This window comes from Poecilia latipinna, unplaced genomic scaffold (genome assembly GCF_001443285.1).
Source record: "Poecilia latipinna isolate Pla-1442-1.1 unplaced genomic scaffold, P_latipinna-1.0 Scaffold1797, whole genome shotgun sequence".
Taxonomy (NCBI): domain Eukaryota; kingdom Metazoa; phylum Chordata; class Actinopteri; order Cyprinodontiformes; family Poeciliidae; genus Poecilia; species Poecilia latipinna.
This window is the reverse complement of record NW_015114413.1, coordinates 8,853-28,088: the sequence shown is the minus strand read 5'-3', so window position 1 is coordinate 28,088 and position 19,236 is coordinate 8,853. Positions and strand designations below refer to the sequence as shown.

Sequence of the window (19,236 nt, the reverse complement as noted above, 5' to 3'; positions counted from 1 at the left end):
ATGGAAACGTAACACGTGGGGTTAGGGGTGCGTTCAACAAAACAAACTGTCTTTTTAGAAAAGAAAAAAAAAAGGAATCTGAACACATGAAGAAAAGACTGAAGAGGTATAGCAAACATTTAAATTCTACTGCAGCCGCAGTGTTTATGTTAGGGAATAAAGGGTGGAAGCATATTTGGACATATTGACTATATCTTAACATTCTCCACATAATCTAGAAATATTTCCGTTTTAGAGAGAATAGAATAGAATGTATGTGCATCAAGTTAAAACTTCATTATGTGACTTTTATTTTTTCTGTTTTTTTATTTTATTTTATTTTATTTTATTAAACATATTTGTTAAAACTGTCACTATCTGATGACAGTACGGGACAGATAATCTGTGAAAAAAAATCGTGCTCCTTTGCCTCCGCCTTGTGGCCCTCCTGTCATCTGCAGAAATACCCTCCTAGATCAGACATAACCAATCAGAGTCAGGAGGAGGGTCTTAGCACTGCCAATAATGCCTCTGAATGCTGCTCACACCCTCCCCCCTTCTACAGCTATAGTTTGCTACAGCAGAGCCTGTTGTGAATGCTAACACTAGCTGACATGACCACTAATAATACCGATTAACACACTGAGCAGTGTGTACAGGAGCATGATTGACAGCACAAATACATTCCTCCTGGCTCTGATTGGTTGTTTCTGACTGGGCGTTCCTCCCAGAGAAATGGTCAGTTTCGCATATCTTTTTATTCTGTACAAAATAGAACAATTTAGAACAAAGTGGCTTTGCTTCTCCTAAAAAAAATTTATTTTTTCATATTTGAATATAGAAAAAAATAAATGTATTTGTATTTTAAGACGTATACATCCTGAAAAAAACTGATAAAATAAGCCAACAGATCAGGAAGAGAAACTTGGACCTCTACAAATTCTGGTTGATCCTGTGGTACATTTTCTAGATGCATGGAGGTGACCTGTTCATAAGCATACTATCAAAAGTGGCTTAAAAACAACAAAGCTAAGCTCTGATTTCAGTCCTAGATAAAAACTGGGCAGAGATAAAAAGGTGTGTGAGCAAGGTGACCTAAAAGTCTACCATTGTCCTGAACCATATTTGGTCCAAGTCATTCATTTTAAAACGCAATCCTACCAAATACTAAGAAAATTTATTTCTACTGATGTAAATACATTTTCTTAGAGCCTTCTAATACAATATTACACAGACTTATATTCATTTCCTAAAGGTAGCAACAGATTAAATCACTAATATCAAAATATATCATTTGTTGTACATTTAGATTATTTTCTTATCTGTGTTTTCATAGTTAATTTTTAGTTTATACACATTTGTAAACATTTTCATTGTTTTGCTTTTTTGTTTGTATGCAAAGAAAAGTCTTGAATTTCTTTTCTTTTTAAGCCATTTACTTCTAAAGCTTGAAACATGGGATTATTCAAAGTTGCTATAAAAAGAACAGAAGTTTATATTCTATACGTTATTCAGCTTTATTGAAAAGTGGCTTGTTTTTTTTAAATGAAGTGTTGCTTAAAAGGTCCCCTTTGTGCATGAAGGTGAAATATTTTGAACGGAGGTGACGACCGTTCAGACAAAAATTCAAGCTACAGTCCCATTTCAAAGTGCGAGGCTGTTTTTTTTAAAACAGACCACTAGGGGGCTCCCGTTTCCTTTTTAGAAACCGCCACCTTTTACAGAAAACAGATGACGGAAAACAAGATTACAGTATGTTCTTTTTGTTTTGATGTTTCCTGCTGCCTAATGGCTCCTAAAACTCTTAAGCCTGCGTTTCTAAACGGCACACAGTTAGTGGGGAGTCTTTGTAAAAAGTCGTTCGAGTCTCATTAATGAAGCTTATTTTGCTGCAGAGGAGCCTGATCTGCTGCACAGGTTGGGAAGTGTTGGACTGGAGCTCCTCTCACTAAAAAAAAGTCATCATTAAGTCACAAGTCATCCAGAATTGTTCAAAAAACACTGAGGGAAAAACTGATAGAAAAAAATTCTGATTTATTGAACTCAAAAATAGCATTAAATTCCACTTAAACATTCATTAAAAGTAAATAACTACATTACACTGAAATTATCACCAAGCACATTTAAAACCACCCACTGATGCAAAGAATCTGTTCAAAGAAAAAAGCAGCAAATATTTAAAAGGAGTCATCAAAACAAAAACATTCCATGCAGGAAAAAAAAAATATGTTTTTTAATCCTGGTGTACTCAAATTTCTTAATTTTTACCAAATTCAAATTCTCTGACAAAAAGCACTTTAAAGGCCTGTTATTTTATCAATATAAGTTAAATAAACAAAAACAAAAAATGCAAATAAATGTGGCTTCACTTCAGACAATGGAAGACAAGTACTAGCACTGCTTGGCACTTAGCCTGGGAAGCTGTCTCTTGTCTTTTTGGCATGTTTTAAAGGAATAGTTTGGAATTTTTGAAGTTTAGTTGTGGTAGCAGTCTAACTCTTGTTCATCTTCACTTACTGTAAATTAAACAGAAGCAAATTAACATCTTAAAACTCCTCCAGTCTAAGAAACACTGCAGCTATTGGTCCCAACAGCGAAGGGGTGTCTCGATCCGATATCAATATCGGTTCCATATCAGGATCAGATTATATCAGGCTGCATCTAAAATCTCTGATATAAAACCTCTGCTCCAGCACTGCAGTCCAGCCCAGCATTTCTATCCAGCACCACTTGTATCCCTCACTCAGACCCATTGGTTAATAATAATTGTTCTTATACAGATTGGGTTTTTTACTTTCTCCCCACCCCCAAGTAACATCACTTGATCAAGCCTCTTCTAATATTTCACTCTACAAAATAAATATTAAAAGTACATACGAGTCATGACAATATTGTACTGGGTAAATATCGTATTGGCTAATATCTAAAGCCTCAATATCGATATTGCATCAGGAGGTGAAAAAGTTGCATCTACCCAACAGAAATGAGTGTAAAAATGAACAAGAGTTCACTTAAGCCACTGCTATGTTTTGGCTAACCAAGATATTAGACGCCAATAACCTTTAAACCAAACCAAAACTCATTTCCAAAATCTCAAACCATTCCTTTAAGTATTGTTTTTCTGCTACTGGGGTAGTTTCTCAGACTTAAAGACTTTCCTTAAATGTACTGGTAGAGGGAGAAAAAAAAATGAAGGTACAGCAGCAGGTGCCAATCTCAAGAGCGGGGTAGGAGGATGGTTCTAATGTTTACAGCTGAGCGTAGATACGTAAAGTAATCAGCACAATGTCACTTTCAAGTGTAGGCACTCGTGGCTCGTCAACAGTGCACAGCGAACAGCAGTCGGGTTGGTGGGGATAATAATAGTTTCAGCAGAAATGAGAATTTCTCCCAAAGCCAGGTTGCTCTTCTTAAGGTATTCTGGCTGTTGCATGATTACAAAAAGAGTGTTAAAGCCTCACAAACAGATATGCTGGGAACAATGGGATATAACTACTCTAAATGATTCACTTACAAAAAAACAGAACAAAAACAAAAACAAAACAAAAGCAAAAGGGGAGTCTTTGGTGCTCAGTGTCCAAAGAACCGTTGGCATTGTTTCCCCATTGAGTTTCTACTGACGGCAGTAAAACAAAAACAGACATCATAGATGGAGTGTTGTAGTACAACAGGAGCCCGTAAGGTACCACACACTCCTGCAGCGTATTGTATGGCTGTTCAGAAGTCCTTCACTTTCAGCTGCTGATCCCCATTTGGCCCTAACCTGCCCGGAAACGGACCAGGCAGGGGGTCGGGCTCTCACTAGATTCATCTGCAAATTGGAGAAACCCTGACCTAATCCCTCCTTTACATGTTATTCAGTATATCCTGACTATTATTATTATAACTCCATTAGTCTTAACATCTACAGATGATGCTCAAATTTAAATATTCCTAGGTACCTTTTAATTTTTTTTTTTTTTCATATTTTAAAAGAAAAAAAAAATCACAGCATAGATGCAGTTTTTGCCTGAATATATTCTGGAAAATGATATTTTCATGAAAACTGCACAGTAATCTGGGTCTCTCCTGGCTTGCATAAACAGGTAAATTAGCATGTTGTGATGTAGATGAGTTTTAAACAGTTTTCTTGGAAAAAAAAAAAAAAAAAAGTTTAGTGTTCCATAAACGGAACATGTTTGTAGGAGGGGGTGGAGCACTGGAGACAGAGCGCTGATCATCAAGTCTCGGCTTATCGACTGCAAGGCTGATGTTGGTCGGCTCCCTTTTCTCTGCTGAGAGAGACCTGAGATGGTCCCAACAGTTCTTTTTTGTTGTTGTCGTTTCTTAACTTTCGATGGGAGTGCTGCTGATGGGAGCGAGTAGTAATCCACACAGGTTATAGGAGATATGCCTTATATGAACGCACCCAGACCAACCCATGTGCATCTTCCTTTCTGGTGTTGAGATTGGGGCGTAATCCGAGAAGGCGGATGAGATAAGAAACATTGTTCTCTGAAGGAGTTCCAGTTGTTAAATGTTTGTAATAAACACTAGAACCTCTAAAGGGATGTTTTTTTTTTTTTCTTTTTAATTTGAGCTTATTGAATGATGAACCCAGGCTGCGGGGCCAAGCGAGGCGGGGGCCTCTGAGGCAAAGCAGGAGGGTACTGAGAGATATAGGAGCTGGGATATCCGGTAGAGACGCTGGGGAAGGGCTGCCCTGTTCTGGGAGGGATGGGTGGGTACTGAGACGGCGGGCAGAAGAAAGGAGGCTGGGGGGCAGCGGTTGGAATTGAGCTTAGAACAGGAGGTGGCTGGGATGGAGGGGCGGGAGGTTTCCTTCTGGGCTGGGCAACCGGAGAGGAGTTGCTGCTGTTGCTGTCGGCGAGAAGGGAGGACACGGCAGGCAAGTCCTGAGGTCGGGAGGAGGGCGCGGCAGCAGCCTGTGGGAGGAGGAGGTGCTGGCCCTTCTGAACAATCTCCTGCAGCTTCTCAATCTTCACTCGTCTCAGGTGGGCCAGCTTCCTCTTGTTCTGGTAGGAATCGACAAAGGCGTCCAGGGTCATGTCACCGTCCAGGAAAGAGTCAGCCATGTTCTGCAGACACAAATGGTAAATTAACTCTACTTATATAGGGCTTTTCCAGTCATTCTAACCACCCAAAACACTTCACACATTCACCCATTTGCAGTCACAAATGCATTTACACACCGATAAATTGGTAGGCGGCTTAGGGTTAAGTGCCTAAGTGATGACCTCAAACAACACTTAAAAAACCTGGTTTTCAAAACAACCAATCCTCTAACAGCAACAACAAAATGATAGATTTCCTTGAATCATTTAAAACAAATAAAAGCAAGATAGTTTCAGTAAGTTAAAAAACAGCTGATTTCATACATGGCAAAGGTGGAGCCATGTATGAAATCAGGTAATAATACAATAATAAAAAATGGTAATAATACAGTTACATCCTGTTGAAATGACAACTGAGTTAATGTACACTTACAGTTCTCTGCCACTAGGTGGCTGTTTGTTTTCATGTCCCTCAAACTGTTTAAACTTTTAGAAACTAGCAACCCAATTGTCAACCACACTCTGCAAAGACTCTCCATAGCAGATGACATGCACACTGCAAAAACACAAAATCTTAACAAGTGTTTTTGATCTTGTTGCTCGTCCAAATATTTTAGTAAACTTGAAACGAGAGAAAAAGTAATTTTTCAACATGAAATAGGAGCTACTTTTAAGTCAATAATTCCATAATATTTATTAAAAAGTAGTAGTTCCACTGGCAGAATATTTTGCTTGTAACATGGGAAATGTCTTGCTATATATTAAATTATCTGATGATAGAACTAGTACTTCTTCATCTATGCAAAGGAATTATTGACTTAAAACATGTTCTTATATCTTGCTGAAAAGTTACTTGCAAGTTAGTTTTGTCTTATTTCAAGTGTACCGTTTTTATTAGGAAGTACGCTAAAATTACTCGCTACAATTGGTGTTTTTTGCAGAGTAGTGGGTTGAATTTCTCAACTGTTAACGAAAGCACAATTCACATTTCCAAGTGGTCAACTTCACATCAGTGGGGCGTTTTGAACAGGAACTGCAGAAGTGTTACTGCAGCAGACTAAAGAGTGATTCTTGAGTTAGTCAAGGCTCACTGCTGCCCATCAAGGCTCTTAGATTTGAACAATGAAAATGTTCAAGGCAGAGAAAAGAGAAATGAGGAATGTATATGAATCACCAACTCGGGATGGATGAGGTCATCCATGGAGGAAGCAGCAGAATGCTTACCTCTGTCTCTTCTTCTATTTTGGCTCCCTCTGCCTGCAGCAGGGCCAGCAGAATGTCCAGGGAGGTGGCTCCTGACTTGTGGTCTGTTAAACAGAATTATTAGGATTATGGGGAGGAGCAAAAAGGGCAAATGACTACAAGCAGTCACATGTTTAACTAAAGCTGCAGTCAGTATCTTTTAAACCTTTTTTTTTTACATATTTGTTAAAAGTGTCACCATGTCTTGACAGTATGATTATGATACTATTCTGCGAGTAGGAAAAAAAGCTCCTCTGCCTTCTCCCTACAGTACTACTGCCATCTGCATATACACAAGGTTGATTGACAGCGCTAAGTCTCTCCTTCTGTCTCCGATTGGTTGTTTCTGACCAAGTGGGGGGTTTCTGCAGATTGCAGTAAGCAGAAGGTATAGGAGCTGGATTTTCTCACAGATTGTCTCATGTTATACTGTCAGAACACAGTGATAATTTTAACAAATGTGTAAAAAATTAATTGTTTATTAAAGTTACATAACACAGCTTTATGCGTGATGGGTTTTATTGTGACAACGTGTGTTTAGCAGGAGTGAAACCAAGTCATGTATGCAGTTTTTTTCAATCAAGCCTCAAGTGAAGTCACAATGCATCAAAGTTCAAAGTTGAGTCAAAAGTCGAGGCATGGGAGCCCTGAGTCGAGTCCAAGTCCTAAGCTTTTAGTTTGCTGTCTGAAATAAGTCTATTGACAAAACTTCACTTAATGACAAAATTATTTGGAGATGTATTAATTCTTTTTTAAAATGCGTTTGCCAGAACAATGACACCAAAGGAACGGATCTTGAGAAAAAAACATTATAAAGCAGGTTTCTATTCAAAACAAATGATCTCCATGTTAATCAAGTCACTGGGGTGAAAGATCAAATAAAGTCCACTTTTTTGTGATCAGGTCATTAAATTTGTTCCTGGAGTCTGACTCGATTCCAGGTCCCATAACTCAAGTCCACACCTCTAGTAAACACTCCATTTAAGTCACAGTGTTCTTTTTTAGCGTTTGCACACACCGTACAGCAATTCCACACAGTAGACCAAATACGGTACAATTCCTCATCACCAAGATGTTTCCAAAACAAAAAAGAAGCGTGTGAATGATTTTACTTTATAAAATGAATTGGTGTTAACTAATCATGGTCCAGAGACCAACCAGGCATGATGCCTTTCTGTTCACTGCGACTTAAAGTGAAATTAATATCTGTTGGTGTCACAGTTTCTGAAAACAGAACTGTAAGTCAAAACTAGCAGGGGCTTCAATAAACACACACACACACACACCCCAATGAGACAGTAATAATTAGTGATCTCCACAGCAGAGCAGTGAACTTGCAGACATTCCAACAAGTTTTGACTGAGCCTTTATACAGTGGATCTTTAATTACAAACTAGGCTCTAGTCAAACCTGATATGCTATTCTGGCAGTTCAGGTCTGCAAACCGAGTCACAAACATGTAGTCTGATCCATTTGTGCACGAGGGCCAGACTAAGCTTGATTTTGTTAATAACATTGAATATTTTTAATAAGAGCTGCATCATATATTATGCCACAAATGTTGATGTGAACATTACTTTCATAAAACTGACTCAGACTTTTGAATGCAGAAGAGGACACACTGGTTCAGATGAGACTGAAATACTTTCAAAGTGTAATATATTCCTTTTGCTCTCAACTAGAAAACAAAAAACAAGATACAACCAAGAAGACTTGGTGCTGGTAATGTTACAATGACAAAAATAAAACAAATCCAAATTGCAATTATAAACCCATTTTGTGTTGATCCATCCAATTAAATACTCTGTGGAGTTTGTGGTTGTAAGTAGGCCTGTCAACTGTCCCAAAATGACTGCGATAAGTGATAATATTGTTGTTTGGAGACCATTTTCAAGTAATATTAATAGTGGCAAGTTTGCCCCCTCAAAGACCAATAAACTTAAATTTTTGTTAGGAACACGCCACAGAACCGGAAGACATTTTAAACATGAAAAATAAAACACAATATCCAAAACAATAAACGGAAATGGAAATAAAAGCCATTTACAACCAAATCCATAAATAAAATGTTATGTTTAGCCAGTTGGGCAGAGCCTCACAGTAACAGATGCCATCATTGGACACAAATAACGATACCCAAAATACTAAAGGTCACACAGTGCAGGTAATAAAGAGAGGAAAGAAGAAAATTGTCATCACAATAGATGGAAGCGGAGATGTAAAGAGCCATTTAAAAATACCATGTATTTTCTGTGACATGTCTAGATTTGAGGTTGATGGGTGGAGCAAGACAATGCAGTACTGCAAAGTTACTTTATCTTTTTCCCTTTTTAATTCTGACATGTTGGATTTGGAAAATGGACTTAAAGAATCATTAATAAGGCAAAGATCTGGAGAATGTGCATCAAAAACTTCAGTTTTTTGGCTAGCATAAAATGTCAACTCTAAAAAGTTAGTTAAAATGTTTTGTCACATTCAAGAGATGCAAACATCTCTTGTAAAACTTATTTTTTAGTCCTCTCTCCTTTTAAGTGTTTTTGCACTTTCAGGCAAACAATACGAATATGAAATTGTCCTTAATGTTTTTCCAGGTGAAATAAAAAGTTCAACTAGCCAACCAATTAAACCCTTCCCATTCAAACAGGAATTTTGTGCGTTACATAAGCTGCCAGCTGCATGCACAAAGCATGCCCAGAGGTGTCCCTACATCTTAGCACATTTATTAATTTAAGAAAAAAGTACAAATCATAAAGTACTGATCAAGTGCTCCAAAACAAACAAAAAAATGGTGGCATCCTCCTCAGACACAATCTACAGAAAGCAAGCCTGTTTTCTGAACTGTATTGGCAGAGTGGAGGACCGTGCATGTTCAATCTGGCTGAACTGAGCTCCGTTTATTTCTAAATATAGAAATAACATGGTGTCCCACCTGTAAAAGACTAACAATGAAGTAGCGGCATAGCTGAATGTGTCACCTGCAGGTTAATGAGCCTGCAGAACTGGCTCGCACAGTGACTTAGCAAGATCACAAGATCAGTGGTGGAAAATAGAAGAGAAGCCGAGCGTTACTCATTAACTTCACGTTAAAGCAGGAGCACAACCAGCCGTGTGCCATGTTACGAGAAAACACAAACTGCTTCCCGGTTGGCTTTCAAATATGAGGAAGGAAACAGTTTTTTAAAGAAGGAATCAAGAAGCAACACAGACTTCGACTCATACCTATGAACTGTCACCGTCAAGAACTCCATGCTTTCTTCATACAGGTTGAAGCTTTTAAGAGGCAGCCATCATTATTTTATTGTCCAGAGAATACATTTTTGTCTGAACAAAAAAAAAAAAAAAAAAAAACAAAGAAAGAAAGTCTAGCTCAACTCCACATTAAACAGGGAGGTTTTGGTTCAACTCAGAAGAAGTCTTCCACTCCCTTTCTCCACTCTTTCAAGTCTCCAGCCTGGCAGTCCCTCCATCCCCCCACAAAGCCTGCCTGGGAGGACAATGGTACACTGAGGGGAATGCTACAAGACACTGAAGGGTGGAAAGGTCTTTGACAGCAGGACAGAAAAAGGCGAGGCCAAACGCCCGACTGTATGCAAACAGCAACACAACCGGCTACTGTACTGTACGCTGTATGCTTTTCTGGGTCAAACAGCTTCTTTCCTTCAGCTCTATCCACATCTGCTCGACAGCAAATCCACAACTAGGACGGCTATTGCCCAGCAGGCGGTGGGTGGGAGGGAGGGGGAAGGGCAGAGGGACAGTGAGTAACCTACATTTTATGAAAGCTATCACTTGCTGTCATCAGACAGAAACAGTGCTGCATTAGCCTATTAAAAATGCAGACCACCAGCTTTGAGATATGATAATAAAGAAATGCTCGAGACTTAAAATGGCCATCACATTTAGACGTGCAAACTAGAAATCATATTAAAGACTTCAGTAAGGTTTCAAAAGGTGGGATGGCTTAAAGCTGAAGAATGCAACTTTTATCAAAAATATGGATGTTTTTTACATATTTGCTGAAACTGTCACCATGTTGTGACAGTCTGGTATGAGACAGAATCTGCGAATAAAAACAAAACAACAACAACAAAAAAATCTAGTTCTACCATCTCCCATTGCTAACTAGAAACAACCACTCAGAGCCAGGAGGCAGGTCTTAGCGCTGCCAATCATGTCCATGTGTGTGCTGCTTGCTCTCTGCGGTTCCTCCCTGTCAACAGAGCCTGTTGTGAATGCTAAGGCTAGTTAGCATCACTACCGATGGACAGATAAATGGTTTTCATGCTACAGTGAGTTGCTTCTACACCATTAGCACATTTACCAGCACGTACACAAGGTTGACTGACAGCGCTAAAACCCTCCTCCTGGCTCTGATTGGTTGTTTTAACTGGGAACGGTGTATTTCTTCAGAAGGCAATAGCAGCACTGGGAGAAGACAACATATGTCACTATGTTGAACTGACAGTTACAGTTTCAACAAATAAGAAAAAATATATATATTTTTTTATTATAAAAGCTACATACTGCAGCTTTAAAGGAGATGAAATCCGGACTAGCAGTGAATAACAGAGATGGTATTTAAAGACAGCTGCTTGGCAACCAGACCGTAAACAAGGTCACAAGTAAGGTCACCACATCTTCTTCAACTACCAGGAAGTGCTAAGACGAGATAAAAAACTTGACTGAGTTGCTTGAGCTTGTTTTGGTGCCATTGTGGATCTCTGAATACGATCAACAAGAACTCACTTTGAGTTAAGTGGCTGCAGGAGGCTTTTATAGGAAATGAGGGAACTGGTTAAACAGGTTATGACTTATGCGTAATGTCAACAAAATAAATACAAAGAGGTTAAAAAAAAAGAACTGAAGTGTTTCTGAGTTCACCTACCATTTTGGAAAAGTTCCTTTTTAAAGAATAGCTGAAGATGATGTCATGCCAACACGTCTTACTGAACTGGTGAACACAAGCATTGTCTTTTAATGAGTAATTAGAGAACATAGGGAAAGAATACAGATTTTAACCAGCCAATTCTTTAATCATATGTTGCCCTAACAAGAAAAACCTGAAAGTTTCATCATCAGTTTTTTTTAACTGATTTATAAAAGTTGTAATAGTTTTAGCTGCATTCCTACTTCACTGACATTTCACTGCAGTTTTAAGGTACTAACTAAATGAGGGAAGCCAACAGACAGGACAGAAGTTTGCCATTCACTCCGCTGGCTTAGAGGTCTTTATGTGTGTAAATTAATTATACCTGAAATTGAATCTAATTCTGATGTCAGTGTCTCCTAATAAATATATATTAATATAAGTGAAACCAGTGGAAATGAGTAAAAAAAAGTTCCTTTTTACCAGAAATATGGGTTTTTAGCTTCATCAGCCTGTTTCCTGTTTGATTAATGGACTGTAAGAAAACATAACATTGCCTGAAAACAGTACTCTAGTGTGGAAGTAGTTATTGTAGGAAGAATCTATGGCTGTGTTTTTATTATCCTTAAGACTGCTCAAATTAGAGGTGTGAAAATTTATTTGCTTAATGGAAACGCACTAATTTTGGAAAAAAAAGTCTAATATTTTTTAATTAAATGTTTTTGCGGAAGGATGAGGTGGTTTTTCAGCTGCATCAAAATCAGTGTATTTCACAAAACTGCAATGTAAACACTTTTTTCACAACACACGAGTAACATGATCAACAACTGGATGTTTCTACTGATGTAAATGACAAGCAAGATAACAGGAAATGGTAGGAGGATGATAGTGTAGTGTTTTTTTTAATGACTTATCGCATGAACAAACTATTTCACATACAATTCTTAATTTAGTTTCTTATTTAATGGAAACACCGCAATTGCAAAACTGTGGGAGTGTTTGACATTAGCGGAATACTGGCGATGTTTTGCGCATATTTGTAATGGAAACACAGCTAATGCTAGCCATTTCCAGTGTCACTAAGGAGTGTAAGACGGAATATAGAGGAAGCCCATTTAAGATGAAACTGTTTCTTAAACAACAAGTTGGGACATGTCTGTGATTCATTGGGGCTGGGATAGAGCACGAGGCATTAGAAAATAATATAACATGAAAACTAAACAGTGTACAGCAGCGTTGTTTTATTTGATCTTTTTAAGTTCGCAATATTTCTCTGAATAGAACATGCTGGAGTTTGAAATGTTAGCCAGTTTTTATAAATATCAGAGATAAGGTAAGGATAAACACTCTCTAGAATACAAACGCGAAGCCTGCGAGCCAAATCCGACACACCATAACTTTTAGAAATAGAAGTATAAGCCAACAGTTAAATATTTTAACAGTTAAATCAACTTACTCTTTAGTACTTTAATTATACATAATTACATGTTGATGTTTAGTAATGGTAGCTCCATTGACTAATAGCATAGGCCGCTATAGTTAGTTATAGTTGCTATAGTTCCTTTTTAAAAATATCAGTAAAACTCGGTTTCACAGCGACTCCTCATCGTTCCTGCTCCAAACATAAAGAAGGACCACTCTGATCAGGAAGGCCAGATAAAGGAAAAACATTTAAATGTTGTTTTATAACCTCTTATAATATTGTAGTTCTTAAACAGAAAATATGTTGCAGCTATAAAATCTATCAGACAACATTTTGACCAGTGTGTTTCTAAAAGCAGCCACAGCTAAACCGTTCTTCAAACGTCATCAGATAACACTTTCACACCTTTATAAAACATCTACTTTTTAATTTTAATGGCTGAAGGAAAAGGTTGGTACGTTTCAAGATAAACACTCTGGCTGTTTTTATTAACAGTTTTTAAAGGTGGTGGAAGTGGGTCAAGTAGTAGATTAACAAGCAGAAAACTTTTCACCACAGCACAAGCTTTGAGTTTTATGATTAGAAAATCCAGCTGGCAGACACTGGTTGATTTAGCTCCTGATACCATAGATTATAATCCACATTTAAACAAATAAACATCAAACTTTACTTAAAATAACTGGTTAAGCACTTAGAAAACCAAGTGTAAATCTATCTAAACTGCAGTTGAAGGTTCTGCTGTAAGGTAGGATAAGGTTTTTTTCTTTCAAATGAACACTGATCTAATAGCCCCGATAAACACTGAGGACTAGAACAGACTCCACTGTGTTTCTAAACCCAGCCCATGACACTAAATGGACAAGTGAGATGGGAATAAAAGCTAAAGCCATGCTGCTTTAATGCATCGTTAAAGTATCCGTTTCCTATGACTTCATTTGTGAGTGTGTTCAAATGTCTAAAGAAGCGAGTAGCATTAAAAATTCAAGTCCTGGTATAAAACCAATCAATAAAGAATGGTTCCCAGTATTTTCTGCGCATGCAGCTACAATACCTAGCTTGGACTTGCGGAGCTGATAGGACTCAAAGTTCTCCTGAAGGCAGCTGTAGGTCTTGGTGAGCTGCTCCTTCTTGTGCTCCAGTTGGGGCTGCAGGGTCAGGTTTTGTTCGGCCAGGGTTCGGTTATTGGCTAGGGTCTTCTCCTTGTTCTGCTGGACCTCCTGGACCTGCAATAGACACCAAACACGTCAGAGGATTACCTGGATACACAGGTGAATGATACTGTTTGGCATCAACTAATACTGGCCTCGCATCTGCTGAAACCCCCAAAACGAGAAGGAACAAAGCAACCTGAACGTTTCTTTTTTATTTTCCTACCAAAGGAGAACAAGTAGGTATGTCACAATAAAAAATTTTGCTGGACAATAAATTGTCCCAGGAATGATTGCGATAAATGATGATATTGTCACTGAGATCATTTTCAACAAATATGAAGATAATGGCATAATAAGTTTGCCTTCTCAAAGACCAATAAACTTTAATTTTGTACAGAACACAATCCAAAATAAAAACGCACCCAAACAAAAAGGCATTGAACGATCATACACGCACATCCAAAACCATAAATAAAACTGATTAGAAAGGGTTTGAAAACAAAATTGCCTTTCAAAAAGTATTGATAATCAGAATACAGATTATCAAGCCAATTTTAATTTATCATGCAATAATTGATTAGGAACAGAAAGCATTTCTTGTCAAATTAAGAGCACATCTTTAACAAATCACTGTCTTAATAAATAGCCATTGGTATCCAAAAATGATGATTGCGTAACATGCACAAAAAAAATTCAAAGTACAGTTTGCTCTTTTGAGTCAGGTTTACACTTCCATTGATCTATACTTGATTTACCGCCGTAGAGTCAGTTTTGTGGGTTTGTTTTTTTTTACTTTGCTTCTAGTTGGGAGACTAAAATCTTTTGCAGTATATCTAATCATTTAATGCTGCATCTGTAATATTTATTACAATGCATGTAATGTACAGTTGAATTCTTTATTTCTTTTGCGATCCCCATTCCGTCATAATGTGGTGACGAATGGAGCACATTGGTTTAATGTGAATTTAAACTGAAACTATCAAGACAAATTTGACAAATTTAAAAAAAAAAACAAAAAAAAAAACTGTCACACTTCTTATCAAATGACTCATTTCACACATCCACTCAGCACGTCAGATGAACAAATATAACCGGGACTGAGTAGGAAATCTGTTATATAAAGCGACACCTCGGCCCTTGTGAAGCCTTCCGAGAACGTCATGCAGGAAAAGCAGCTCAAAATGATTTTCTAACTTTGCCCCAGCACATCCTGAGGCAACTCCTTTGCTTTCTTGCTGTACAATGAGTGGCAATTAAAAAAAGCAAAACAAAAAAGAAAACCCAAATCTTTAAGCCATCTGGAGCACTGAGGTTGCTCTGTCTGTGATTGTTTGCAGGGGGAAATGTTCTGTAAGGTTTCTTACCGTCTATAAAGTAAAGCTATTCTGAGCACTTTCCTGTATCGACCACAGAGCTCCACTTGTGAGTGGTTGGGTAAGAGTCCGTTACTGATGTTCAGTGTAACAGGGTGGCACTTTGGCAACAATATGGCAGATAAGAGGGCGGGAATGTTTCCAAACCATCAGCGCCGCAAAAGCAAAACCACCACAACAGTAAAGTTTACATTCATGGCATTCCTTGATCATACTAAAAAAGAAAAAAATTACTTAGGAACAAAACAAATTCATCAGATTATCGTGTGTTTACACGCACCAGGCTTCATACATTAGCATCGAGCACAGTCATGTCAATTTACCACTTTCTGAATGACATGAACACAACAAGTGTGTACATGCTGGCTGTTCGGATAACAAGTTCATTCCGAAAGAACTGAATCCCATCGGATATTCTGATTGGAGCGCTGACGCGACATGCTCCGGCAGAAGCTGAAGTCTTAGGGATTCAGCTTCTGCCTATTGATTGGTTAGCATTACACAGCTTAGCTCTAGTATCATTTATTGTGTTTCAGATTAGTCAATCTGAAACACAATGCGTTATCCATTTTCAAAAAACGACCGACGCAGTCGTTCCTAGAGCATTCTGGAATAATATTTAGTTTTCAGGATCCTTATTTCCAAACGACACCCACATTTGGTTTCTGTCTTCCTGCCTTCTGTACGACCACATACACTGCCAAATAAAAATGCTTCTGTACAAACTGAACTGAGAAACCAAAGTTATAAAGTGTGAAGCCCAAACAAATCAAATTGTCTCGGAAACAAACTAGTTGCCCCTAACTTTATGAAAAGTGCAGCTGACCATCTGCAATGTCTCAGAGCTAAACAATGGAATGGAAATCTGTTGTAAACAATCACCTGAGTTATATCAGCAGTTCATTTTATAATTTAAATAAATAGAAGCGATTAAATGATAGAAAAAGAGTATTATGTTAATATTTGGGGAATATATTGTAAGACTGTGGTGTTTAAGGACAGCCTGGGTGATGTTGTAAAGATAATACACGCACTTTAACTTGAACTAGAGCAGATAAATGAGGCTTACGTTACCAGGTTTTACAGCTTAATATGCGTCAGCCAGTCAAAGTTCACCTCCAGAAGAAGTGGCACACTGTACCTGCAACTTATGCAGTAAAAGCAAAGCAGAGTTGCGCAAGAACATAAGAAAATAAAGCTACACTGAAGCTAAACAAATTCACAAGATGTCAATTTGCATTATTCAAAGGGGAGCAAATGCTGGAGTCCGAGGATGTTTGAGTTCAGTTTATGAACTCTACTTCCCACCAATCTCAGGTTTCTGTCGTTGCCTTTTGACACCCGGCGTGTCTTTGTTCCGATCCGGAATACCAGTAAGATTCCATCCTGTTCCCGGACAGCTCCACCTTTGACTCAGGCACCTCGCAAATCCTCTTCCATGATCGCATAAACTAACCTGAGTCAACAGGTGATGCGTCACTGCACAGAACAGTTCCCCCCTCCTCCTACCTCCCCGCCCTCACCTCACCTGCAACCTGTGGGATGAGGAAAACGAAACTATGGAGACAAACATGTTGGGTGTGGATGTTAAGCAGCAGAAGCGACAGGGGAAAAAAAAAAAAAAAACATGTTCACTGGTGTTTCTAAAAGAAGATGCACCATGCTGTGATCTTATAAGCTCCATTGGATCTACAAGCAGCTAAAGGAGCGGAAGCCATTAGCATGTTTTCTGACAGCAAGTCACCCCCCCCCACCCCCCGCACCACCTCCCTACAAAGTAAGATCAAATTAACAGTGCCAGGGAGAAACCCCGAGCGCCATGACAACAGACGAGTCAAATTCCTGTGCCCTGACGATATGCGTTTGGTGAAGTTTAAGGGGGAAGTGAGTGGGGGAGAGATTGAGGGGAGGGGGGGCAGACATGTTTAGGCTTCACTAGTAAACCCAACAACAAGAATTAGAGGCATTGTTGGACAGTTTTGTGAAACACCAGCAGCCTCCCTTCAGGCTGATGGTAAAGCCCAAGACAGAATCAAACCATTTAAGAAACCAGACAGAACACTCAGATGCACAAATATGACAAAATTAAACTAAAAATAAATAAACTCCTCCTTTTATTGCAGTTAATATCTGCCTCAGGGTAAACCTTCCCGGTGGCTCCAGCTGGTAATGGCTTTGTGGATGGAAAAAACAAATCAAGGCTGTTGATTCTAAGCTAGGTAGATAATAAATGAGAGCATCTGATTTCAGAGTTCAGATATGAACCCAATAGCTGTGTGTATAAAGAGCCATAATCTGGAGGTGAATGTCACTAAATAAATGCAGGTGCAGGCTCATTTAGAGACAATTAGAAACAATTACAAGGAAAGTATACAGATATGTACAATATTAAGCCATGCCAATATCAGAAATGCTTCATTAAATAAATACAGGTTGAAATTAACACTTAAAATCTGCAGTTATTATACAACATTTTTAAATATTTCAAACTTTGTTCCATTTCTGTGCAATGCTCCATTTAAATTTGGGAAACATACTCTTGTTGAGATTTATGGTTTTAACACTTTTTCTGCTCATTTGGTCTAAAGTTCTTTATAAAGTTTTTTGACAGTTTATCACAAACCTTAGCTTTTAAAATTTTAAAAGCAGTTAGGCAATGTTAGCTACTTTTCACTTTAAAATTTTTCATAAATATTGATATTCTCAGTTATCACACTGTAAGAATCTCATAAGGTTTTAAGCGGATTGGCTTAAAACCAATTCAGTTGATTGATTGGTTGATCAGCACTCCTAACTTCAGGCTAACAGAGCCTATATGAGTTAACTTCAGGCTCTGTAATCTTAACTTTACTCATTAGGTATATACAATATATTCCAAGTATCTTGTTTTATATTGTTGTATTGATTTAAATATTTAGATTTTGCATTATTTAAAAAAAATATCTATACTTATCTCACTACTAAAAAGTAAGATAAGTATGGTGAACCACAGCACATGGGCTATACATAATATGTAAAACATCTTAAACATAGAAATAAAAATTCATTGTTGATATTCATTTCCTGATACATTCCAGACTGAATTATGCATTCCACATTTTTAAACAATTACATATTTATCCAGTTACATTCAAATTATCGCTTGTTTGTATCCGTTTAGTGGATTTTGGCCCTTTGTTTTTGTGTGAACAATAAACCCTTAGGGGAGTCGACCATGCTCCGTTGCCTGCTTATCGAACTGCAGAAGTACATTTTGAGTTTCATTTTTCTTTAAACGACACTTTGAAGTGAAAAGAGTCAGTTGTGTTGTCAGGCCGTACTATAGTTCTGAGCACGCCGCCGTTACCGATTAAAGGCTGCTTAGTCGTGTTTTCCCACAGTATCGGTGTACCTGCACACACACAAGCAGCCTTTGATTGGCTCATTTGTGACCGAAGTTAATCACGTAATCATGTAGCCGACACTACTTCGAAGCCATGCTATCTTTTTACCAGTTACCTTGATAAACACGAACTGGCGTGACCATTACTAAGAGAAAAATCATTTCTCATAAACATTACATAGCTTCTTGGCTCAGTGAGAGGAGGGTTGTTTCAGGAAAACAATGAGGCAAACTGTGAATTATCACTGTTAAAACTTAAACAATGCTTCTCTTAGTCAGCATCAAGGGTAACAATTTCACTACCCTTATTTTTTTTCTTAACTCAGTAGACCTTTTTACACTCGTTACATATTTATACTTGGACTCAAACTGTAATTTCAAGCTATTTCCGTCACTGCACCGAGCGTATGTTGGGAAAAGCACAACAAAGGCTCGACAGGAAGGAGGAGGAAAAAAAACAGTGACCGAGAGAAAAAAAGAATGAAGAGCTAACATTTCGGACTGCAACAACGAGTGGTTTTAACTAACCTCATCCATCTCCTGAACCATTTTTAAGAGTTTTTCGTCGTCCTCTAGAAATTCATTAAGCTGAGTCATCGTGTAGCCGCCGAACTTGGTGGAAAAGCTGGACATTTTGGCTTTTGTGTTTCTTCTCGCCTGTGCTCCCTCTTCTCGCCTCTCAGATTGTGACAGCTGACTGCGCTTCCTTAACAGGAAGTAGTGTGTACAGGCCCCGTGATGCCTTCAAGTGCGCTCAGAAAAAAG

At 38.2% G+C, this 19,236-nt stretch overlaps 1 protein-coding gene across 1 annotated transcript; it reads right to left on the bottom strand.

The window, feature by feature from the left end:
• Positions 1-4,300: 4,300 nt before the first annotated feature.
• On the bottom strand, positions 4,301-19,194 carry vps37ba (VPS37B subunit of ESCRT-I a). The gene is made up of 4 exons (XM_015061296.1): positions 19,000-19,194; positions 13,617-13,788; positions 6,258-6,340; positions 4,301-5,057 (listed from the first exon to the last, which is right to left on the bottom strand). The coding sequence occupies exons 1-4, from the start codon at positions 19,102-19,104 to the stop codon at positions 4,560-4,562; spliced, it is 858 nt and encodes a 285-aa protein (XP_014916782.1). The 5' UTR covers positions 19,105-19,194; the 3' UTR covers positions 4,301-4,559.
• Positions 19,195-19,236: the final 42 nt, after the last annotated feature.